The sequence below is a fragment of the Brachyistius frenatus genome, unplaced genomic scaffold, assembly GCF_029030835.1.
Source record: "Brachyistius frenatus isolate BFR_SWC_R1_liver_20210118 unplaced genomic scaffold, ASM2903083v1 Contig_86, whole genome shotgun sequence".
In the NCBI taxonomy this organism is placed as follows: Eukaryota; Metazoa; Chordata; class Actinopteri; family Embiotocidae; genus Brachyistius; species Brachyistius frenatus.
Window position 1 is genome coordinate 468169 of NW_027210685.1, and position 26974 is coordinate 495142.

Below are 26974 nucleotides of genomic sequence, written 5' to 3' on the forward strand. Positions count from 1 at the left end.
AGAGGCTGTAGACCATTACTACGAGGCCCATGTTGGAATGCAGACTAATTTAACTGAGGTGTCATATGGTATTGACATTTTTCCTTTTGTCCTTCTCTCTGTTCCAAAAAGACCATCAAAGCCACCTCCCCTCTTGGAGATCCCAGGGTGACTTATAATTTGGAGGACGGTATGGTCCCAGAGACCAACATGCCAGTTCGCTTCTACTTGACCCCGAACCGAGAGGATGGATCGGCCTCCATCCTGGTGGCGGAGCCCCTTGACTATGAGACCACCAGGAATTTCATGCTGCGGGTTCGAGCTCAGAATGTCGCTGCTGTACCGTTGGCTGCCTTCACCACCGTCTATATCAATGTGACCGGTAAGCATTTTGTAATTTCTCGTATTTTGATTTCGATTACCCACACAAGAATGTCATGTGTTTTCTTTGAAGTACATGTATTTGTATTCCTCCATTGTACTTTACACTGTTACATTGTGACTTTGTGTAACAGTTTTACATTCATGAGAGTCATTTATATTTTCTTACAAACATAGTTCTTTTTCATGGAAACATATAAATGGTTAATAAACAGTTATTTCATCGATGAATGAAACATTGATTTCATTCTGAAGCAAAACAACATAAGAAATGTGCGAAATGCTTGGACGGTGTTGTAAAGACACAAAAGTCAGACCAAAACACCCGAAAAGAAAGAAACGTCATTGTAACTATTCATTATAACTTGTTAATTTTTTTTCAAAAATACAAATAAATCACAAGAAAGAGGAATGAACACCCAACTTAAAGAGCAGCCACAAGGAACCACCAATTACTCTTACACATACACATACATATTATGTATGTATGTATATGTATATATATATATATATATTTCATGTCCACTACTACCCTCTCTATCATGTGTTGTAAGCCATAAATAATTTCCATATTTGACTAGTTTTACTTTGGACATTATTTGCCTGCTGATTATATTTTTGAAGGGAGCTCTCTCTGTCATGAGTTAAGGCCTGGTGGCGAAACAGATCTATCCCGCCACAGACACAATTGTAGAAGATGAGAGATTGTTTGAGCCACCCTTCGAGGGTTTTCAGTACCACCTTCCAAAAAGGCAGTACCATGGGACAGCCCCATAGAGCATGGATAAATGTGCCCATCTGTGCTTATTTTTAATTATTAAATTCCCAGTGAAGTTTACCGTTTCAGTGCACCGATGTCAGTGCAACAATATGCTGTAAAATACCCTCACATATGTATGTCTCAAATGTGAGAAGTGTTTGGTAAACACACGAGGGATCACTGGAAAATGTGTGTTTATATTTACACGTTATATATACAGTGTATATATAAAAATGTTGGCGGATATATCAATATAAGAATTTTTCCTCTCCCTTTTAGTAATAATTACTCCCTAGTATCTTGTCTTGTATCTCTATGCTGTATTTTTTTCTCTCTGCTCTCCTCTCACCCCAACCAGTGGAGGCCAACCTCTGAGCCTGGTTCTGTTTGGAGGTGTCTTCCTGTTAAAAGGGAGTTTTTCCTCCCCTCTGTTGGAGGTTTTTTCCTCCTAGTTTACGTGGCAATTGTTGAATTGTAGGGTTTCTCTGTATAATGTTGTACATTTCTCTTGTAAGGACTTCAATGTGTGAAGTGCCATGAAATGACCTGTGTTGTGATTTGGCGCCATGTAATTGAATTTAATTGAAATTTAAGTATCGCCATTGAAACCCAAAAATCCAGTAATGTTCGGGTCCTAAATTATAGTATTCATTGTTCGGGGTTAAGTCAATTTTATACAGTTTCAAGGGTGTGGAATAATATATGCACAATATTGCAATGAATACTTTACTTCTTGCAGCCCTTGTAGCCCAGCCTACATTTGAGCGCACATCCCCCCATAAGTCTTCCCTGATGTCAGGTCCTTTTGCTTTGTTAGTCCCAACATAGACGGTGTCATTCTTGTAACCTGTTAAACTGAGGTCATGAACAAAGACATAATGAAAAGGGATCAGAAGGGTCAGTCATATCGTAATGTTCATTAAGTCTTTACGCGTTCAATTTTTCTGTTGTAGTTGTTTAAAGCTCAGATTCCAAACGTACACAAAACTCGCATGCTGTTGTCACTGTGATGACAAAAGTGCAACATATATGCTGCAAATAAATCTCTCATTTTTATCATTCTGTCATATCTGCCTTTATGTCTCGTACATATGATCACGTTAGTCGGTTTAAGTTAATGCTCAGCCCCGTTAACTCGTCTTAAGTCGCCATCATCACTAATGGTGGTGTTTGGTAACCCGTGGCCTGGCTGCCGTGCTAAATGCCTCCGACTCCTGCGCATGGAATTCCTCATGTAACATGCATGCATGCACACACACATGCACACTTACCCCATTCCATCAAACTGGTCTTAATCCAGTGAGAAGTAATTAATTCTCAGACCATCTCCCGCCTCTCAGTACCTCTCCTAACTTCCCCGTCTCCTCTTTTCACTCTCCCTTCCTTCCCCTTATCTGTCTTAATAAGAAAGCTCTTTGACTTCTCCAGAGGCAGTGAGGCTGAGGAAGGGAGGGAGGTCTGTAATGGATTTAAGGCCCCATTTTTAATTTATAGATTAAGACATTCGCTCAGAAGACAGGGGAGGGAAAAAAAACACGTGAAGCGGCATTAGATTTAATGTGTTGCTCTATTCAAGTAATATCTGTAATGCTTTTGGCTTTAAATCAGCTGTGTTAAAATTTGGCATTTGCTGCTCAGGAAAACGTAAGCATTCATGTTCTGTCTCACTGGTTCTCGGTATTACCTGTTTTATCTGTCTAGCTTGTAACACCCTGCTCTCGCTCTGCTTTTTATGGTTCATGATAACTGATATAAAAAAGACACATTTCCTGCCTATTACTAAGTGGCCTAATGCATGCTTTGATAGTCGTCTATATGCCAACAGGACAGAAAAAAGCACAACATCATAATGGCTTTATTTATTCATTTGTCTCAGCTTCAGTAAATGTCTAACATGAATAGGCTGACAAGAGAGCCGCAGTTGCATCCCACAGTACATATCCAATACATATCCCTTATGATGTTACCGTTTCTGACTTTTTGTTCCCTACAAACACACCGCTAAAAACACTAAATGGTTATGAGACCTGGATCAAATCCAGCCAGATATATATAATATAAACGCTGGTAAGGATTTCAATCTTTCGTGATGAAGGTCTGAAATCAATTACAGTCCAGGATACTACATGGCAACATCATAAGAAGGTCCCAAGCTGCTCTGAAGGCCGTTGGTGCACCAACAATATAGAGCTGTGATGTTAATTTCCAATTTATTGTTAAATTGTTGATTTTAGTAAATTAATCTACAAAGTCACCTCTATTATCTTTAATAAAAGATAATTATTGATTTAAAAAGGAAACTCATTCTGCACATACAGTACTGGGTTTTAGTGTCACCTATTACCATCAGCAAGGCATCTAAGTAGTCCAGGTTTCATTCTGCATCTCAAACATACAGTCAGAGAGTCACATTGAGCAATCTTCAGTGACAAGAAGAACAAGTAGTCCTTCACAGGTGGTCTGACCCCTGCACAGCCCTGATCTCAAAACCATGGAGTCAGTCTGAGATTAAATGACAAAACAGAAGCAGCTGAGACAGAAACCCAAAACAGGACTTTGGCAAGTTGTCCAACATACCTCGACATATAGCAACCTATCTGCCAAGTACCTTTAAAAACTGTGAGTAACAGTAGCTATTAGTCATTGATGATGTTTTGAAGGCAAATAGTGGTGAGACCAAATATTAATTTGATTTAGGTGTTTTCTGCACTTTAGTTGAAGTGTAGCATTCTTTTATTAAACATCCTTCGTTACTTTTATTTCCTAAAACTTTTCACAGTTGTAGTTGATGTAGTTAGTTTGTACAAAGACAGACTGCAAACCCCACGGCATTAAAACAATGCAAAGGGCTGTGTAGGCGGGGGTCCGTTCCTTCTGGTGCCGATGACACATGTAATATGATCCACAATGTTCAATGACCAACCTGCACTGCACACCGGTTTATAACGCTCTGATAAAAGATTTTGCAACTCTGGAAAGTCATGTCAAAGGCAATTATTTAATATTTTGCTACAAATATTAAAATACAGTTTTTACATTACATAGAATGAGCCATTAAGGCTTCACATCTCCTACCTATTGGTTATTTCTGAGTTTGTGTCCTTTACAGTACTTTAAATTATAATAAGCACCTTCAATTTATATTAGAACAATTACAAAGTGCTTTGCTGTTACACTTAAAACTCGCAGTTAACTATGTGAATATGAAATGGAATAATTCATTCCAGTTACATGTAGCCTTTATCAAGTTTGTTTCACACTTTGCTGCTGCAGTTGACCTAATACTGAGATGAAAGCTGCTGCACTGTATCGGAGCTAAAACAGTACATGGACAAACTCCCTTGGTTGGTTGGACTGCAACACTTCTAAAACAAATTCGGCGGGCACATCTGAAGAGTTGAGTTACAGAATACCCGATTAAAAAAATCAGAAATGTCCAATAAATCTAAGTCAATGCAATGCCAGCAGGACTGAAGAAACATTGGGTGATGCCCAGAAAGCATGCTGGTGCATTCTGGTCCAAATGCTGACGTGATTTTGCAGAACCATTTAGACCTGCGAACAAAATAAGTAATCTTAGATTTACAGTGACCCTAAAATTATGTTCCGTTCAATTTGGGCAAACTTTGCTGACTAAGGCAAGTTCAGTGGATTACAAATAATACATACTCCTTGAATATCGAAGAGAATGCTCAAGATACTGAAGGGATCTTTGGAAAATCATGGAGACTGTAAGAATTGGGGGAAACGGTCAACTTGCTAGATGGGACCATAGATGAATCATGGTACAGCATATCTGTTCATGCCCTACGTGAAGGTCATATTGAAAGTTTTTGTTGTTGTTGTTGTTTTTTCTTTTGTAAAAACTGTTAATCCAAAAGCAATTACAAATTGCTGATTTATTTTTCCTCTTTTTCAAGCAACTTATAGGCAAGTATGCATAATGGTAGTACAGTCAACTCACTGCAGGCTTGTTGTGTTTTTCAAAGACCCCATCAGTTATCTGTGACATTCTTTTGAATCAAAACCACCAGATATTATATGAAAAATATTTTTTGATGTACACTAAGCACACTGTCCTTGTGTCCTCTTTCTTCTCCAGATGTAAATGACAACGTCCCCTTTTTTACCTCCTCTATCTACGAGGCTTCGGTCACTGAAGGAGCAGAATCAGGAACTTTGGTTTTCCAGGTTTCAGCCAATGACCTCGACTTGGGTCTCAATGGGAAGGTGAAAACACATGTACACACAAACAAATAAACTATGGTAAAAGTGGTAATTTTGTTCTGACTGTGTTCTCTTTAGAACCCAGTTCCTTTTTAATATTTGCACCATTAATTTCAGTCTCCCTCTGCTTTGATTCTCTAAAATGTGTTATTATTTGCTGTGTAAAGCACACCTTGCTGTGTTTTAGCATCTGCCCCTTTGTATAATTGTGTGTCCTCCAATCCCCCCTCCTTGCAGATCTCTTACTCCCTGCTGGAGGATCGCAGCGGGGACCATCAGTATTTCCGCATCGACCCAGAGTTGGGATTTATCTCCACGCAGGCTGTGTTTGACCGCGAGACCAAAAGCTCGTACCTTTTGGAGGTTCAGTCGGTGGATGGCTTGGAGTCAGCAAGGCCCGGCAAGCATGGACAGCCCAACTCTGGTAAATAAGACTGACACTAAAACAGAATATCCTGAAACTAGATATATAGTTCAGCTCTGGTCTGATGCTAGTAAAGGTTTACAACCCTAAGCTGGTCTGAAAGTGCACTCTCGAGGTTTGGTACCATGATGGACACTTTGGGAAGCTCTGTTTTCAAGACATCTGTGCAGCAGCCAGCTCGCCTTCAGCTCTTACTTTCACTTGGTTCTACAGCCCTGATGTAACAGCACCCTCATTGGCTCACTTAGGTGGCGAATAAATAACATGAGTGAGTATCTTCCTCCCTGCTGTTGTGAAGCAAGAAAGAGGTGGTATAATGTTTGGAAAGGTGAATGACTGTATGTCATTGACAGCATACGCCTCATCAAATCCAGCCATTGTCAAGTGTAATGTAATAAAAGGCTTCTGTTGAGGGCAGGCCGGGTGTTACCTGTAGTGAGACATGAAATCAGTGCTATGAAAGACAACTTCAAGCATCTTCATGGATCCGGTTTTGTGCATGGTGGCACGGTCATGTTGTAATAAGTAAATGCCTGTCCCCAAAATGTTGCTACAGAGTTGGAAATACACCTCTGTGTTCTGTAGCATTATAATTTAGGCTGATTGAAACTAAGAGAGTCAAACCATGACCATTTTAATTTTTTTTACTGAACAGCTGGTCCTATATACTCAGACAGGTAATGTTCCTCTTACATTATCCCAAAGCCAGTTTGCCCATGAGTCATCACTCCAGACTAAACGTTTCCACTGCTGTTGAGTCTAATTGCTGTTTGATGTCCAATCAAAGCTTGGCATCGCATATGATGATCTCCGGCTGTCGTGCCACTCTGGCTCTGGCCATTAAAATCCCTGTGATTCAAAGCCCCACAAAGCATTCTTGTGCTATAGTTGATCCTAGAGGCAGTACAGTGTGTCACACCTGTTCTGAAAGTGTTGTGTGGTAGCTGGTTGTGAACCCAAGAGAAAACACAGAGGCAAAGATGGTGAGAATAAAAAGGAATGTTTTATTGAAAACATTGTAGATGAAGCGTGAATGTGTATTTCTCAATCTTTTCTGAGGTGAGGCTTTGTAGGCAGGGGAATACCGGAGGTCTTCCAGGCTGAAGGTGGGTCTGAGTGTGTGAGGGTTTAACAGTGATGCAAAGTCCAGGAATCCGGAGAGCGAGAGGAGCAGTAGGCTCTACGTTGACGGTGATCTCGGAGTTGACTGGTGACCTAAGTGGGCCGAAACAGGACAGCAGGTGAGAGTCGATGGTGGGATATCCATGGTTAACTGGAATGACAGGAGCTGTGCCGGCAGATCAGGGGAGTGGAAGTGGGAGGTGTTTGGAGGAGGGCAGTGGAGAAATCCACACCCTCCAGACACAGACAAAGCACATGGCAGACAACAACAAACAGGGGAATGACAGAACACAGGAGGAGAGGAGTTTGGGGGGAACAAAGGTTGAAACACACAGGGTCAGACAGGGATCCTGACAGACAGCTTGGCTTTCCTTCACTTTCTAAGTTGAAGGAATCATGCTGAAAAGAAAGGTGATAAATAGACCCTTTGGAAACTTGATACCATTTGACAGTGCCGCATTAAAAGTCAACGAACAAGCTTTTCTGCTGCAGATGTTTGTAAATTAAAATTGCATGGCTGCTTGATTTTGCACCTGTTAGCATTGGCTGAGGCAGCTGAACCTACTAATGAGAAAGGCTTTCCACATATTTTTAGTCATATGTTATGTAGTAAGTGGTTATGAAGCAAGTAATACTGTTAAATTAAGAAACGTTTATTGGATTGAATGCATTGTAGGTGCAGTAGAGTAAAAACTGTAGTCAAATTATTGGTCAAAATCTCTGGAACATGAATATTTTCATTTACGTACTATTCGGCTAAAAAGCCTTTTATATAAACACTGTGACTTTTCCTGAGAATATACTGTAAATTTAGAAACATATTGGTGTAATTGCATGAATTATTAAGAATCTTTTGACATAAGAAATGTGATTTTGGCTGTTATACTGACTAAAAACGAGGACAAGCAGGAAGATGGAGAGCGCTGTAGACAGCTGCTCTGTAGACTTCATTTAAGGCTCTAAATCTTCATTGAAGGTAGCAATAATCTCTGTTTTCTTCTTTCTGCCTCCTTCCCACATCTGCTCATTTCTCTCTACTGATGGACCAAAGGCCATCTTTCTCTTTCTGTCTGTCTCTCTCGCTTCCTCTTTTCCTCCATCTCTCCACTTCTCTCTCATTTGCTGCCAGATGAAATGCATACATGCTCTGGTAGAATAGAGAGACTTGGAAGAAATGAGCAGATGTTGAGACAGATGGGTGGATGGAGAGAAGTGTTGGTAAAACAGAAAAACAGACCTGGATATTTTTTCGATAAAGATCATAGATTATTAACAGATCCCCTCACTAGGTTTGACTCACTGTGACGTTTGTGGTCATGTAAACAGAAGTTAAATATTAAGTAGAGCAGAGACTGTGGGGAAGCCGTGGGAGTTATTCTATTTTATTAGTTTTTTTTTCCACGTAAACAAGGTTGCATGAAAAAGGCTGGGTGACAGGCAAATTAACAGATACTTTACAAAGAAGCACACATACACACTCTCAAGTAAATGTAATTGAGCTGCAAAGTGGAGGACTTATTTTGGGTTAGATTTTTCTGAGGTAATACCATATACTGTACATAAAAGTGGAGATTTTAGTTCCAGGGCTCTGACAAGAGAAGCCAATATGGAAGTGGCTTAAAGTGCAGTGCCACCAAGGGCCACCAGGGATTGGCTCCAAAAAGGTTCTGGCTCCATAGACTCCCATTCAACTGACCTTATTAAATATAAAGTCAATAGATTTGATCCATAAGTTAAAATGGTGTCATTTGCTAAAGTCACTCTGCTGGTGGTCTATCTGAAAATAGTCCCATCGTGAATATATTCGCCCATAAGAAGCGGTGTGTTTGGGGGCATGACTGTTTAATTAACAGGCCCTGCGGTGTGCTCAGGTTTCCACTATAGGTTGCGGGGCGTAATGTCCAAGCCTTCCCAATCAGATCGAGTCAGATCCACCGCTCGCTCAGAACAACACTTCACAAACCAATAGGTGACATCACTGTTGTTTGCCAGTTGGTTAATGCTTTACAATAACTCAAACACAATCCGCAGCATCTATCAGAATTTAAACTTTCATTTACATTTGCATTTCTTTTAAAGTTCACTTTAAATTCTCTTTGATTTGGTAGAATTTGAACAGTTTTAGCTCTGCACTTGTGAACACCTGCACAATGATAAAGTGTTTAATTTTCCAACCGTAATCATTCACATATGTGACAAGCTTCTTTGCTTCAGCAACAGTGCCTGGGGCTCATGTATAGTCAACAAATTCAACCTATTCATCATGCAAACATGATGGATAAAACGTGATTTCCTAGAAAGAAAGTTGGAATTATTCAAACTTTTGTCCACAAAATAAGCCGTGAGGTTGTTAACATTTTCTGGGAAAGTTGATTTTTGCATTAATATTATGGCTATTTTTTAAAGAAAACAATAGGTAATACAGAACAGGGAAAAACACCTCTGTAACGAGCGGGCACTTCTACTTTGCAACTGTCAATCTCTGATAGAACAATTTCCACAGTAAAGTAATTTCGGTGTTGTGTGAGCAAATTTCACTCTGCAATCTATTAAACTTGTAAAGAAACCGATCTCGCATCTTGAAGAGCTGCAAACACCATCTGGATTCAGTCTGAAGGAAAATGTGCTCCTTGCTTCAAAGAAATATAAATTAAAATCAGATTTATGAGATTGTGGTAAAAAAAAAAACAGAGTGGCATTTGTTATCGTCGTTAAAAAAGACAGAATACCAAACTATACGCCCAATTACTGATGAAGTGGGGAATGCAATTTTTCTGAAAATTGTAAAAGAAATGGGTTTTAACATGATCAAATTGATCTTGTTTGCGTCATTCCTATAATTAAGAGTTTATTGTTTTCTGTGTTATTTGATTGTGTTTTCCATATGTTTCTGTTTTAACGATCTTTATCATATTTTCTGTTGTCAAGATGGCAACTTGTTCCTGTACATTTCTTCCTGTAATTACGCTGAGATCGGATATGAGTATTCAATTTATGCTGAACCTAGGTTGTCATTTGTTTTAATGCACAAAAATTGGTGAAAACATTCTGTTCTCATTTTATTTGGTTTGTTAAAGAAAAGAAGAAAAAGAAGCACCAACGAGGCCGACATGTTAATGTTTCTTTGTTCAGTTTTCTGTGTGTACACATACGATTGCCAAGAACCAAGAGATGTTGCAGACAAGAGAAAGCAGGGTTGTCAAGTGGCCGCAAAAATAACCTTGATAAACCGTGTTTTCACATCCAGAAAGCTGCTACTTACAAGCTAGAGTGTGCGGTGGTGTTGGGTGTCGGACTTTGACACATAAATGCCTCTAGAAGTGTGACAACACGGATGAGCAGGCATCATTAGCAGATGAGAGGGAGGATGAGGGATGGCTGCTACATCTGCTTATCCATTTCCTGTGTTCCTCCTCCGCCCCTCCCTACCTTTCTTTCTCTCGGACGGATTCTGAACACGTGCAAAGCTCTGGCATCTGCGACTTGTTTTGTTATAGCTCCGAGGGCTGCATTAGTTTGCTATCTGTGCCATGAACTGTATACCAACTCTTCCACCCTGGTTAAATAATTTATCTCATCTTGAAGTTGTATTGCAAATTAAGCTCGTTTTGATACAGATATCAAAGCAAGTGTAATATGTTGGGTTGCTCAACACTGATACCCTCGGGGTGCTTTGTACTTATCGCCCCAGCCCGTGGTTGGATGCCATAGAGAAGAAACAGCTGGATTTTAATGATAAAATAGACTGAAAATTCTCAGACAGATGATAGATGTAATATAAAAGTTGTAGACAACAGTGGATGGAACAAAAAAACAAAAGAAAAGATTTTTGTGTCTGCGTTTGCATGAAGGTATTCCTATCTGCTTTGGTTGTTGCAATCCAAAGAAAGACAGACAGATGTTCATGTTCACGTTGACAGAATAAGAACAACCTCAGGTTTATAATTGCCTTTCTCCTCTGTCTCTCTCTCTCTCTCTCTCTCTTTTTTGATTTTCAGACACAGCATATGTTCGTGTTTTCATCAGTGACGTGAACGATAACAAGCCGGTGTTTGCACAGGCATCATATGAAGTTGATGTGGATGAGGATGCTGACGTCGGCTTTGCCATTCTCACTGTCAGTGCCAATGATGGGGATGAAGGTGGGTGGCATGGACAAATAAATCCGTGTTTGTGAATGTGTGTGCATGCTTTTTGGAATTGGGGTGATGTAGATACAGAATAGAACGTGTAGGAGTGATGGCTGCTGCTATAAATCCATAATCTAGCATGTTTACTCAAGCACATTGCTAAGGTGCTTCGCTTTTACCTCACTCAAAGAAAGACACAATTCTACCTCTACTTTATCGCTTTTGTCCCTTTTACTTTGAGGAAAGAAGGTTTCCATTATAAAAATATGTCAAAGTCACACGAAAAATGCTGTAAAATTTGAGTGAATCAGAATATTTACAAGTGCCAATTTAAAATAACCTTTTAACATAACGCAAAGAAAGAAAGTCTAAAGTGGAATGTCTACTTTCACAAAAAAAACATTTTTTTTTTTTTTTTAGTCAAACATTTCTTACTGTTAAGATTTCCTGAATAAGTCAAATATAACTGGTAGATGTCCTTGGATTCTTCTGCTATAATTGCTGCTTCATATTATTTCTCCAATTTGCTGTTACTGTCAAACTGACATTTCAAATTTAGTGTTTTAAGGCCAAGTTGAAGAATGCGCTGCTTAGTTTAGTCAAGTTAATGAGCCCTAATGTTACTACATTTATTGGGGAAGAAGCAACTGAACTGGAAAACTACAAAATGGTAAAATATACTGTAAGAACTTCAAGAATTTCCCCTTTTAGATATTTAATAATGTATTAATTAATTTGTGGACACGAACAGTAGAAAAAGAGAAACATAAATGGATAACTGGATACAAGTGTAACCGGGGCCAGACCTAGGGGTATCTGGACCGGTAACATGTGATACACAGGCTGAACAGCACTGTGGATCTGTGGATCACTGTGGATCTGTGGTTCACTGTGGATCAATGAAGAAACATACGATGAGGTGACGTCTTCATCAAGCCAGCACCATTTTATTCTGACTCCCGCTACATTGGGCTTGAAGGGAAACTTCACGATGCGTTCAAGCACAATCGGTTAGCGTAGTTTCTTCAGTGGTCTCTCCAAAAAATAAGAGGGGTGTCTGTTTTATAATAAAAACTTTGCTACAGCATTTTCAACCTATTACACTAGCAGTTGTTGCAGGCAGCATGTTAGCAAACATTAGCCTACACATGGTGAAGAGAAATAAACAGCCTGCTTACTCTCAATAGGCACATGATACTTATCTCTGGGTTTATCACTGAGCAAATCTTTTTACTGTTTGCATTTGTTTGGTGGGGAAATTTGTATTTCCAAATGTGTGTATCTTAGCGTGACAGTTCCAACCCAGAGAGACATTTGCCTTGAAAAATATCTCCTCTGCTCTTTCATAAGGCCACGTTGTTTTTTTTTTGTTGTTTTTATAGTTACATTCATTTAGTATTAAAGCTGAAAAGATTTCTGTTTTCTGTAATGTTTTTTTTATGGATATATGGAAATCTCAATCGTTTGTCTTACAATGGAGATCACCGACTAAATAGTGTACCTACTATTATTATTTTAAAGTAAAGTCATACTATTATGAATTATATGTTGCTCTATTATATATGGTCATCCAACAATAATGTATTGTCATTGTGATGCAACATATTTGAAATCTTTAGCTTTGCTGTCACTCATTGCTTTCAAACAGTAAGCCAACAGAGTACAGTAAGGTGATAAGGAGCAACATCCATAGCTGCAGAGTGATTATCTGGCTGCATTTTGGGACTATTTCTGGAGATGATACCACTAAAATTGGACTCGCAAATATGCCCTAGTTTTATATATTACTTTAATTCTGTGGTGTTTTCCTTTTTTTTCCTTTTTTGAGAGGAAGAGCGATATAATGCTCTGAATATAAATACATCCAGAGGCTAATATCAGAGAAGCTCTATCTATGTTGCAGCACTTGTAAAAAAACATTCTTATCCAACATTTAAAATAAAATAAAAAATATGAATGACTGGCAAAGCAGACTAAACATTGAGTAAAAATATCTTAATGATTCAGCCTCAAAGTATTTTTTTTTTTTTTTTTTGCAGAATGTGATTTGCATTCAAGTAAATGTATAATACATGTGTGTGAAGATTGAAACAAAGTTTAAATTATAAATCTGATTCACTTATTGCCATTAATGTCATTATAATCATTAATGTTCATGGCTCACTAGCTTCCTAACAATTTGAATCTAATGTATGGAAACATCACTGCAGGAACTGAACTTGTGTGATTTGTTTCCCTCCATCCACATGTTGTTTTCAGTATGCTATAATTTAACAGTCTTTGTAAATGCACCTTAAATCCATACTGAATTGGTCAAATGTTTTCGCTTACACTCCCAGGAATGACTTTCCACCTTAAAGTTGAATCTAATGGTGCACGTTTGGAGCCCATAATGTGCCTGTTATGGTTTACCTGGGAATGTGAAGCACTGCTTCTGTTTAAAACAAGAGAGAGAAATTGACAGTCCGTGTTGAATTGAAAAGGGTACCAACTCCTGGAGCTCTCATCATCATTCAATCCAACTGAATTTCACCCATGAAGAGCCTAAAAGTGGTGTTTGTGCAGTTACTGCTGGTGTTTTGTCAGACGAAACGGTCCAATGAAGGCTGCCTTTAAGCAGGTTGTTGAAAATCCCGTTTGAAAGCCACAGCCAGTCCATAATCAGACTTATAAATATCTCATTATATTTAATGATCTGTCCAAAAATGTCACCATGAGCCTCAGAGAAATGATCTGTAAATTTCAGCCAATGATACTTGTCCCGTGACTGACGTAACTATGTAGTGATAGCCGTGCTGTTATCAACTTATGAAGGTTTTTTACAAATCCTTCCCTCTAAATTGTGTCTTTCTGGCTTTAGTGTTCATACTGCACACACACACACACAACACACACACACACACACACACACACACACACACACACACACACACACACACACACACACACACACACACACACACACACACACACACACACACACACACACACACACACACACACACACACACACACACAGCCTGCTGGAGCCCAGAATAAGGTTATTATCACCAGCTGAAGGAAGCCATAATAGGTGTAAGATAGTGAAGGAGGAAAAGAAGATAAAGATTGGTGAAGTGATTTTTACACTCCTGCCTGTAATGAGAACAAAACTATACCTGTTCATATCACAGAGTTAATGTAGTTAGTCATAGTCATTACCAGTCCATGTAATATTACTGTGTAAACATCTTCATAGAAGTACAATTAGAAGATGTAGAATGTTTGGATAGTTTCAAGTGACAAAGCTGAAGCACCAGGCTGTCGCCTTTTTTGCTGGACCTGATTTGGCATGAAACATAAATGTTCAGGAAGTCGGCATGTTAGGAATGTCCTACCGTACTGCATAGCATTGGCTGCTAAAGGAATACTCCACTGAAAATATTTCAGAAACAAACATCCTGTGTTTGGAAGGTAACTGCTGTATATTTAAAACATTTAAGTTAACTTGCTACAGCAGTCAGACTCTGAAGTTTCAATAGATACAAAAGGAAACCTAAAGCCTTGTCAAAAAAACAAGGCAAAAATAGCAAAATGACATCTCGACATCTGATACTCAAGATCGTCCCTAGTCAACCCTTCATAGACATATCTCTAGTTTCCCTATCCATCAAAGTTGTCAGCTCGTCCTAACTGCTGTGCATCTGGGAAATGCTCATGTCAGGAAGTGTGTTGTGTTACTGGGGCAACTCTGTCTCGGACACAAGCATTATCGCATATTTAACATGGTGATGAGTGTTCATTGCTCTTTTCCTACATTCTGATAGATTGAGAAACGTATCCTCAAAATGTTGTTAAATGTATATATCTAATTGAATGTTACCACCCCACAAAGTATGTAATACACCCTTCAGTCCACCATGGGATACTATGACATCGTCAAAGGTGTTGGCACCAAAACTACTTGATTAGGGTTAGTAAAACACATTGGTTTGGGTTAAAATAATGTGATGTAATGTTACATAGTTGTGTAGATAAAATATGCTACGTTAGCTTGCATAGGTTACTTCACAGAAATCCATGCTGACTTTTTTTACATGCGTGTACTTTTTATGCCAAAGCCAGAATATTTCCCCTGTGTGTTCTGTACTCTTCTGTTTGGGTATTAGACGGATGAATGAATGTGTAGCAGCGTTTTACTGCTGTAAAATAAGAGACGGTATTTTAATTCTGTATGCGCTCAATGTAGTCTTGGTATTAACTTGTGCATCATATTTTATCAGCTTATCACGTTTTCAATGCAACATTTTAAATAATCTATTAAGAAAATAGCAACTAAAGCTGTCAAAAAACCCTAATAGAGTATTTTTGTGGCTAAACTGCAAATACTCAAGTAAAGAACAAGCACCTCTAAGATGCAGTACATTATACTGTACACAATAAATGTGGTATTAGGGTACATTTAATTAATCACCTTAATTCGTCAAATTAAACACCTAATTATAGCCTATAGTTAAGGGTGGCTGGTGGGGGTCCAGCACGAGGTCAGTCATGGGCGGGGGTTTATTTGAAGTCACAGTAGATACCTACAAAGACACACCATTACGCTTCTGGGCAATAGACAATACTAACAAAACTAGAGCGGGTACTAAATAGTTCTCTCCTAACTCCACTGCTACATTTTTTTGTTATGAATGACATAGATCAGCTCTCTCTTGCTCCCTCTCTTTGTGTGTGTGTGTGTGTGTGTGTGTGTGTGTGTGTGTGTGTGTGTGTGTGTGTGTGTGTGTGTGTGTTCTTGTGTCTTTAAACACCAGTTTCACGAAAGTGTGGTACCTAGGGAGATAAAAGAGTTTAAAATTGGCACAGCTGGGATAAACATTAATTTCTCTCCATTTGTTTGTTGTTTCCTTTAAATACTGTATTACTCCCTGTACTGTTCCTTTTTTCTCCCTTTGCATGTCAGCAGTTTTCTAAATACCAAGAGATTCAGACAACTGGAGAAAAGAGAATAAGAGTGTAAAGAATGGATGCAATTGCATATATCCCCTAATGTCTCATTTAAAACGAAAACAGACAGACGGTACAACGATCTGGATTAGAGCATTCTCCTGTCTCCTTCCTTGACTTTCATCTCGCTAATAAGCTGTGAATCGCATATTGTCTTCAGAGGTTTTCTTCTTTCCTTTTCATATTATCATTAGGGGTGGTGGATGCAACGGTGATTGAGATGCAGACGTTGGCTCTACCAGTAATTGCATTGAAGGGTAACATGTTGTTGATCAGCAGATTAAAAATGTTTGGCAAAAATGAAAAAAAAAATAAATAGAAAATTAAGAGATTATTGAGTAAGGTAAAACTTTGAAGATGAGAGGAGGAAGAACGTCATTGCAAAATTATGTTATATTGCTTGAAACAATGGTGTTAATCATTAAAGAAAATAATGGTAAATTTGTTTCATTGACAAACGAATGGTACATTACTTACTTGTATTCCTTGAATTCATTGAAAGAGAACGTAGCTGTGTATCAGGGCTGGAACAAACTGCCTGCGTGGCGTGTTTTACTTGTTGCTGCGATGCGTCGTTTAATTTTAGTGTCTATTTCAATGGAGGATAGCAGCCACACTGCCTGCTGACATGCACGCCTCACTTGCATCTCACGCTTTGCGTGTGTGGTGTGTTGTTTATAAAACAGAACCGAAGCCTAATTTTCAGGCATGTGTACTGTATAATCATAAAAAAACAACAAGGTGGTCTCTAATTATCTCATGACGATGCTTCACCCTTTTCCCTCCCTGTGTCGCTCCCCTGTCTCGTCTCGGTGTTAGTACCTGTGTGTGTCTGTGTGTCTCGCCATGAACGAGGGTACACAAAAACCACGTGCCTGCTTTTTGGGTTATAACTCATCACTTCTTGGACCTCAAAAATACTATTCTGATGGACATTATCGAAGAGAAACTCACGGGTTGGTAGGACCTGCACCTGCAGTACCGCTGCTGACACGTAGCCAGTGTGGACACACACACGCAACCAATTTGCAGCTGAGTTTTGCGTGCGAGGCAACGGACATGACAGGCAGGCCTCATACTATGTTTTTTGCCTAACAGCCTTGTTTAAATGGAGCCTTGCACATATATTTTGCAGGAAACCACATACATGTTACTTACATGTATGTGAATCTCTTCCTCTGCGCCAATGTAAACACCACCGATTGAATTCTGTCTGCATTCCTCTGCACCTAACTTGCAATAACAGATGCCACATCTTGATCACTTGCACAGGTTCCATTGTTGGCTACACAATGAGAAATGTCAGGACCCAACCTGACATCAACATTTGAATGAAATAAAAACACTGTTTATTTTAATTTCAAAAGAGAGCTCTGTGCTGTTTCCTAGACATGTATGATACTAAAAGTATCCAACATTTAGCTTTTACACGCAGCCAACAACTAGGTTTAAACGCACTGTTTTACCGACTTCAGCAAACACGACCTTCCACTGGATTTTTTTTTTTCTGATAATCATTTTTTGTGCTCAAGTATTTCAAAACCATTTTTGTTCTTGCTTTGATTCATGGTGAACTGAACTTTATAATTGCCTTGAGAAAGAAAACAAAAATATTTTGGTCTACTAAAGAAAACTTGAATGACTTGACTATCAAAATTTTTGGCTGTGTGCATGGTTCTAAAACATCATTTTAATTTTGTCATCAAGATGCTGCTCTTACACATCTGGTATGCTAACCACCTCCGTAAGGACAGACACTGCCTTTTGTTTAAAGACTCATCAGATCTGAGACTCAGTATCTGATTCTGTTCTGCCAGCTAAAGCAGGCTGATACTATCTGTCTCAGTTGAGGGAGGCAGACCGTCGGATCGGTAGAAACAGTCAGCTGTGAGTACGATGGGGACTTCCAGTCCATAGGGGATCAAGCTTTCACCAAGATTCTCCCATGGTACAAATAAAAGAGATAAACTCCTCACCTATTTTCTTTCACTACAGCTCCAAAACAAAACTCACTATGCTTTGCTTTGTCAGTAACTAAGGTTTATTTGTACAAACTGTCATTCTTGTTTCACCTTCACCTTTCCCGGGTCTGCAGGTGGAAACGCAAAGCTACGTTATCAGATCACATCCGGAAACATGGGAGGGGTGTTTGATGTGGAACCAGAGGTGGGCACTATCTTCATTGCCCAGCCTCTGGACTATGAACAGAACAAAAGGTAGGAACAAACGTTGGAACGGAATCCTTTGAAACACAAGCTGGTTAAAGGATGTCACCTTAAATATTAGATACTATATTTTTTGTTTTATGTCTTTGTTTGGCACCATATATTTGTTACAGCTTTAAACTCTGACAGTTTAAATGCATGTCTGCATATCTGAGTAGTTGAAGTGTTAGTGCATACTTAAAGAAACTGTTTACAAAGTCCATTTGAATAAAAAATGTTGCTTATTTTGTGAATACCCCTCACAAAGTTGGAACTTTTGCTCAGGTACAAGCTTCATGTTCTAGCTTCAGATGGGAAGTGGGAAGATTACACAACAGTGACAGTAAACGTGGTGAACAAGAACGACGAGGCTCCGGTATTCACTGTTAACGAGTACTACGGCAGCGTGACGGAGGAGCTGGATGGGTCACCAGTGTTTGTGTTACAGGTAAAGTTCAATCATTTTGTATGAGTTTTTTGTGAACATTTTAGTTAAGGGATTATATGTTAAATTGCATATAATTCACAATTGACCACTTTGAGCTGTGTCGTTGTTGCAAGCTAAGCAGCAAAACAGAGTTTGGAGAAAACATGAAGTCCTATCTTAGTTTTTCGTTCATAGCATTTTCTCTATGCCTTTCATATTGTAGGTAACAGCGTCCGACCCAGATAAGGATGCTGACCAGGAGGCCCTGCGTTACTCTCTCCATGGACAGGGTGCAGAGAGTGAATTCATAATCGACGAGGTCACCGGCAAAATCTATGCTCAGCGGACTCTGGACCGCGAGGAGCGAGCTGTGTGGCGTTTTGTTGTCTTGGCTACAGATGAGGGCGGCGAAGGCCTAACAGGCTTCACAGATGTCATTATCAATGTGTGGGACATCAATGACAATGCGCCCATCTTCACCTGCGCCCCCAGCTGCCACGGAGATGTAGCAGAAAACTCGGTAGTTGGAACATCTGTAATGGAGATGACAGCGACTGACCTGGATGACTCCGCTGTGGGGCAGAATGCTGTGCTCTCTTACAGGATTGTGGGTAGTTTCGATGGCACCAACATTGAGGTGGGAGGCGTGCCCACCTTCTCAGAAATGTTCACTGTCAATCCCACCACCGGGACCATCGCTGTTGGCACGGGTGGTCTCGACAGAGAGCAGGTTGAGTCCTACCTCCTGGTTGTGGAGGCAAGAGATGGAGGAGGGATGACAGGCACCGGAACGGCTACCATTCAGATCAAGGATGTGAATGACCATGCTCCAAGATTCACCGATCACTCCTGCCTGGCACGGATCTCGGAGAACGCAGAGCCCAATGCAGAGGTGAGTCAGTCGGGGCTTCGCTGTTGAAGAAGTGCATTTGTCTATACCTGGTGTTTTCCTGCCCAGGACAGGTGCCCTTGGAGCACATTCACACACCAACACACACTAAACAAGTAAAGGGAAAAACTCAACTATATAGAATTATTGTGTAAATATGACCCCATTTATTTATTTTTTGAAGGCAACCCTCTTAATCATTTGATTTTAACACGCTGAAATCGGCCTGCAATATAAAAATGACAAGGTCCATATTACACACATATACATTAATAAACGATACACATTCAAACTCCTTTGGGGATTTGAGCATTGGACTTAGTGTAAATTGTAAAAAAAAAAAAAAAACATTGGCGTAGCTTCCATGTCGTCACCTGGAGGTTTGCTATCGTCCCGTACCTGACTCCACTTAACTCCTGGCCAATTCGAAAATCGGCAAAGTGATGGTGTGTGGAGCGATGGAGCTATGGTGATACAAATGAGACCTGGTTGCTTTTGGAGCCTGCCTCACGTGGATATTTGAGGACTTGTAGTTTTAGCCATCTCTGTGTTGACTTCATTTTTCAGTCCTGGAGGTTGCTACACAGACAATACTCCAACAGTGTACACATATCGCTGTATGGCTGCTGGTTGTGTAACAAGGCTATATTGTGGTACAATGTTTTCTAGAATGATTTGATTCACTGGTACTTTCTCAGGGCCATCTACTAGCCCCCTAAGAAACTGCTATGTCTGAAGAAAAATATTGTTTTCAACCAGAGATAATATTGACTGCACTGTGAAGGCTACTATGAGGTGCAACCAAAAAGTTGGTACCTATTACAACCAAAAAAATGCAACTCATTTCAAACTGGCTGCCTTTTCCTTCAACGTTCTCCCTTTGTGCAGCGATACACTGGTCTCAGTGCTACTGCTATGCTTGAAACGCAGATTCTTTACACGTTTTCCCATAGATGCCCCAGAACGTCACAGTAGACAGTCTGACTGATCTAATGTCAAAGAAAACCAACCCGGTTGCCCTCCTGACCTGATGTTTCTTTGTTCTTTGGTCTTGGACAGTGATGCCTCTCTTGAAATACAACATCACAAAATCTAATGTGTGCTCCGTGCGACCCAATAATTGGGTGGTTAGGGTGCATACCACATAGGCGCAAATTCTGTGAACATAGTCCCCCGAATCGATTCCTGGCTGGCCGCAGCTTTACTTAATGTTATTTTTTCCGGCTCTATTCCGCCATATGTCCTCTCTGTGTCCAACGCTTACACCTTATATAGGCAGAATGGGCAAAAATATCAAACCTTAAAAAATAAATTAAAAAAAAGTAACAGTATTCTCTATTAACACAATGTCATTGCATGTTCTAAGGTCCTGGAGCTCGCCGCAGAGGACAGAGACACTGGAGAAAATGCCCAGCTGACCTTTAGTGTAGTGGCTGGAGATCAAGAGCAGAAATTCTACATGGTCAGTCACAAGCAGGAGCAGCGTGGCACCCTGAGGCTTAAGAAACGTCTGGACTACGAACGACACAGCGAGCAGAGGTTCAACCTCACATTGAAGGTAAATGAAAGCCATTCCACTGGCAAAGCATTTACGCTTTTGAAGATCACTTTGATTCAGCTTCTGTATCATTTCTCTCTTACTAAGTGATTTCAATTCACTTTGGTGCAGGGGACCTTCAGTTAAGGGTATGCAGCATGTGTGGACAGGAAATGGAAGAAATACAGTCTGTGTAAAACCCAACAGAAAGCAGAGGATGAACAGAGCTGTGTTCCCTGAATTTGAGGTGTTAAAAATATGAAATGGATTTGCATTCATCGACAGAATGTTCCTGAAAAAGTGTTGAGAATAGTCAAAACTGATGAAATAAAGCAAAAATGTTTTGAATTTTTTTTTAGCAATGTTCCCATTTTTTTTTTCCAATACTCATAAATCCCTCAAATCAATGTCAGCTATTTCATCAAAACCTTAAAATTAACAATTTCAAGGTAAAGAGACTGCTATGAAGCCAGTCAAAGGGAAGAAATATATCTTTTAAAGTCAGAAGATGAAATATTTTCATATTGGTGAACGTTTAGATTTAGATTCAGAAAAGTATAAATCATGAATAGAAAAGTTATATAAATTAGAACAATGTTGCGGTGAGATATTACTCATAACAAGTGATATAAAAGGGTGTAAAATAATACAATGTTTGAAGAGTGGGGATTGTTTAGTTGTGTTGACTTGTATGATTTATTTACTTAAAGAACCAGAATAACTGTAGAGTATCTTGGAAAAACTGCAGTCCATGCTAGCCTTATTTTAATAATAATGTTTGATTGAGAAGAAGTGAATAACTTTGTTTCTTATCTTTTTTATGCTGCACTTTTCTGTGATACTGTTTGTGGTTTCTATTTTTAGGTTGAAGACCTGGACTTCTCCAGCCTTTTGCACTGTGTGGTGGAAGTTGAGGACTACAATGACCACGCTCCCGTCTTCATTCCACACTTCCTGTCCCTCGCCCTGCTACCCGAGGACATCACCGTGGGAACCAGTGTGGCACGTTTGATAGCCAGCGACTCCGATTCAGGCCAGAACCGTGACATCACCTACGGCCTATCAGAGGACTCAGATCCGGAGGGTCTGTTCACTATTGACCAGTCTGGTGTACTCTCTGTGGCCCGGCCTCTGGATCGGGAGAGGATAACCCAGCATCAATTGGTTGTCATAGCAAGTGATCATGGAGTTCCACCTCTCACAGGAAGTGCCACGGTTCAGCTGCCTCTGTTGGATGTAAATGATAACGGACCAGAGTTTGAGGCGGCATACTCCCCGATAGTCTTTGAGAATGTGGCTGGACCGCAGGTAGGCTTGACAGAGTTTCTTCTCGAGCAACATGTAACATACTGATATAAGTTATGAAAGTGAGAACAAGTAAGTTAGGGAGAGGCAGAGAATCACTGGTGGCATGGATGAAAAACTCCACCCTGAGCAAGGCACAATCCCTAATCCTTTTCTTTCTTGTTTAGGTAGTAAGGTTGAACCAAACGTCGACCCTCCTCCGAGCTGTGGACCAGGACTCGCCCGAGAACGGCCCGCCCTTTCACTTCACTGTCCCCTCCGAGTATCACCACAGCAACGACTTCTACCTTCAGGACAACCTAAATGGCACGGCGACACTAACAGCTCTGAGGACATTTGATCGTGAGCGGCAGAAAGAGTTTCTTATTCCTATTATAATGAGTGACAGCGGTCGTCCGGCCAAAACGATAACCAGCACCCTGACTGTAACCATCGGTGACCAGAACGATCACGCACATGTGGCGGGGGACAAGAAAATTTTCATCAATAGTCACAGAGGTGAGAAGGCCATCATCATCATTAGGTTGTTGTGTTCAAAGACTAAGATAAAGTGAGGCTCAGGATTAAACAGACATACTGTATAACACATCTAACTAATATATAAAAAGTTGTACTTATCTACTTTCTGCTTTTTCAAACCCATTTTGAACTCTGCCCTCAAAGTTTTCCATCTCTGTCAGTGAAACATACTGCCAGCTAATTAATTCCTAATCAGTGTGCAGTAATTAAAACACACATCATTTTTATTGTGTTTTTCACCTCTGCCTCAACCTACACATTGTCATTGCATTATCATTGTCAGCTTGATCATTGTTTAGACAGAACGACTCCCAAGGTGCTATTCTAAGAGTTACAAAGGCAATCCATTCTTCGATGTGCCGTGCAGTCACTTACAGTTATGTTTATTCTTCTTCAGCCTGATGCATGTATGGCTCACAAACAAACCACATAATAGAATATCTGAGCTCAGCGTGGCAGTGAATCCCAGATTTGGAGTCTGCATATATTTTTGGGGAGCTTGTATTGGATTCAGAATGTGCAGTTGAGTCAAGTGTTAGAAATCTGATGTTCTACAAAGAGATGAAGTATTTTGCATATTTACATTGCTTTTATTCGAATTTGCACTTACATTACCTTTGAAACAGCATGGCATTATGAGTTTTTGCCATTAAAAGTCACGAATGCTAACAGTTTGTTTCAGCGGCGTCTAACTTTTCCTTCAAAAGTTCCTGTCAAAGACAAACAAAAGGCTAATATTCAGCATGTCAAGGTCGGCCTTCGCCTTCTGAACGGTACCCTCCCAATAATTCCCACATGGCTCGGAGTGTGAGGAATTGGAGGAGAAAGTAATGGCAACAACAGTTCTGTCTACTTGATTATAATCATTGTGCATTCAAACCGCATTTTCCGTTATGCATTTCCTGCTCGCTATGCCAATCACTTGCAATGTCACTCCTTGCTTCGGCTCTGAAGCCTGAATATTCGGGTCTTTCGTTATTTAAATCTATTTCCCTCAGTGTTAATGCGGTTTGTCTGTGTTTGGGATGTAATGTGCAGTCTTGTCATTTTCAGGGCTCATTCCCTTTTCGTTTTAATGCTATTACATATATAACACGTGAATCACACACTTAAACACACGTACCTTGCAATACACATTAAATAAATGGAAGGCCAGGGCATGAAAAAGTATTTGCTCTCAAATCTCTCGAACATGTCTTTTGCTGCTGTATCAGTCAACACATACACACACGTGAGCAAAGGGTTGCTGTTAATTTAAACTCATAATCTTCATTTTCTGTTGTCAGGTCATATGCCTACTACGGTGCTTGGGAAGGTCTACTCTCCTGACCCTGATGATTGGGACAACAAGACGTATGTCTTTGAAGGACACGTGCCAAGGTAAATTAAACAAATTAATTCAGTGGGTCCGTAGTTTCTAATCAAAATATGTGTCATAAACTAATCCAAATGAGTGCCAGGGAATCTTCTCTTACCAAAAGATGCTTCACATCTTGACATTGTGATGATTTATATCACGTAGTAGCCCCATATGCCGGAAGAGATATAAAGTCGTGCTGTATGATTTATGTTGCTGTAGAACTTTTAGAAGAATCGACAACTACAGAAAAGGTACATATTTCAAGTGAAATCATTTTTTTTTGCTCATTTTACAGACGGGTTCAATCTGCAGAGTAGGTGGTAGTGCAAACATGAAACACTGTAATATAAGTCAATAACATACTGTTTTATTTGCACTATATTTGCGCTTATGAATGCTCATGCTTGACGATGTGCAAAAAGCCATCTTTGACCAAACAGTTCTGATGTCCTGAAATCTGTGTTGTTTAGTGATAGATGATGGACCTGCGCTGCTTCAGATGATCTACTGCACATTATGTCAAGAAACCTGATGAGAATCATTTTGTTATACGTTGCTTTTATGCTCTGCAGTGTTACATTTTCCCGCCAACCCCGCACCATCTACATCATTTGGTTTGTGACTGTGATTGATTTGAAAATTGAAATAATGCAAAGCAACACTACCCCTGAGTAAAATGTCAATTTTTTTTTTCTACAATTTTTTTCTCTCCATTACTCTATCATCTTGTCCAATTTTCCTCCTCAGCATGATTTGTCATTTCCTCATTCCCTCCCCTCCTTTCCTTGTTCTTCCTTCTTTGTTAATGTTATGTTTTCCTGCATTTAGATGAGGTCACTTTTTGAAAATGCTCTCCCTGAGACTTTAACCTTGCCAAAAGTGACAATGAGCTGACTTGTACAGGCTCACACGCACACACACACACACACACACACACACACACACACACACACACACACACACACACACACACACACACACACACACACACACACACACACACACACACACACACACACACACACACACAGAGTCCCAAAAATCCCATACAGTGACACTCCAGCACCCCATGACACCTTAGTCTTCATCTTGTGAGCTGCACTGAAGTAAAAATCACAAACTTTTGCCCTTTTTTCTCTCAAAGTTTAAGTTCAGCCTGTTTGAAAGGCTGAGTGTAATATAAAGTATTAACATTTCACGACAGGTCTCTTTTTCTTGGTGTTTCAAACCTAAGCTGAGTTCAAAACACATTGTTCTAGCACTGACGTACTGGTTTTTCACAAAACATTTTTGATCGCTCATGTCTGCTTTATACATTTTTACTTCAGTGCATCAAAGTAATTCAATTTGAGGGGTTTCGGAGCAAGATAATGTATTGTAGTTGTAGCTACTGTTTTTCTTTGTTAAATAGTGCAGAAAGGGAATTTCCATTTGATTTGGGATATTAGATCATCTTGCAGCAGGTTTTTTCTATAAGTAACCCATTCTGACTAGACTAGGAGAAGCCTGTAATAAGATAAGAAATTGATATGAGGTTCAATAAAATTAGGTTTTAATAAACTGGAAAGTACCAAGTAGCTTTGGTAGTTTCACTAGAAATGTAAAACTGTCTTTTATTGATGTAAAACCCAGAGTTGAGTGCTAGACCAAAGACATGATGTACACATAACAGCATGCGCTGTGAAATCTGTCCATGCAGCCCTCGTCTCTGCAAGTGGTTTATTATTTGATTTGCCCAGGTTCTGCCTTGGGTTTCCTCTGTAATTAAACGTAAACGAGCTCATTTGCTATACAAGAGGAGCATGGAGACGAAGACCAAGTAAAAACATCACAAGCCTTTGTGCCTAATAGTCATTTTCATTTTTTCCTCTTGCTTCCAACTTCCTAATGTATTGCCTCGGTTCACTTTATTTTTTTGTCCCAGAGGGCAACTGATTAACAGCAAAAAAACAGAGTAAACACAAAATAAATAAATAAAACACCTAGCCGAGGGGGATGGAGGATAATCCGCGTTGGTCTGTCTTTAACTTGGACAGTTGGATCCGGCCCCGCAGGCAACAGGATGTGTTTAGCCTTGCTTATATGTTGAGCATTTATATCTCTTACAGTAGCTCAACCCATGTGTCTCACACTAATATACACATTTTAATAGCATTGGTTATAGCATACCACCTCATTTTGCTAAATGCTGTATACATATTTATGTCTGTCATCATACGTTGTCATAGCCTCGACAACCACTTTTTAGGTCACAATGTCTTCACCATCCTGGTAAGCGAGGCTAGCAGGTGCTTGTCCTTGTCCAAGTGACCCCTGGAAGAATCAGTGATGGTTAAGAAGCACTTCATCATCCTCACTGTCAACGTTACGTAGCAGTTCAATTGAATAGATTGCAGTTATGGCCAATGAACAGTGGTAGGTTAGGGTTAGAGTTAGGACTCACTTTGGCAGGGAAATGGTGTATAGTCTGTACTTATATCGTATGTCATCACTTTAGTGGTCTCAAAGTGCTTTACAGTTTTCCTCACACACCAATGGTGACAGAGCTGCAATGCAAGGTGCTCGCTTGCCATAGGTAGCAACTAGGGGTCCAGTGTCTTGCCCAAGGACACTTCGGCATGTAGACAGCAGGACCCTGGTATCGAACAGCTGACCTTATAATTAGTGGCCAACCATATCTACTATCAGATTGAGTGAAGAGGAGCTGCTGCTGGGATGCTG

General features: G+C 39.9%; 1 protein-coding gene across 1 annotated transcript in view; it reads left to right on the forward strand.

The window, feature by feature from the left end:
• LOC138627487 (neural-cadherin) overlaps window positions 1-26974 on the forward strand; it is a 258275-nt gene that overhangs the window by 112236 nt on the left and 119065 nt on the right. Inside the window, exons 13-23 of the mRNA XM_069709839.1 lie at window positions 112-361; window positions 5223-5350; window positions 5585-5771; window positions 10892-11035; window positions 18108-18228; window positions 18502-18664; window positions 18867-19535; window positions 20899-21090; window positions 21934-22377; window positions 22542-22872; window positions 24180-24273. Coding sequence (XP_069565940.1) covers window positions 112-361; window positions 5223-5350; window positions 5585-5771; window positions 10892-11035; window positions 18108-18228; window positions 18502-18664; window positions 18867-19535; window positions 20899-21090; window positions 21934-22377; window positions 22542-22872; window positions 24180-24273 — 2723 coding nt within the window. The remainder of the gene's footprint in view (window positions 1-111; window positions 362-5222; window positions 5351-5584; window positions 5772-10891; window positions 11036-18107; window positions 18229-18501; window positions 18665-18866; window positions 19536-20898; window positions 21091-21933; window positions 22378-22541; window positions 22873-24179; window positions 24274-26974) is intronic.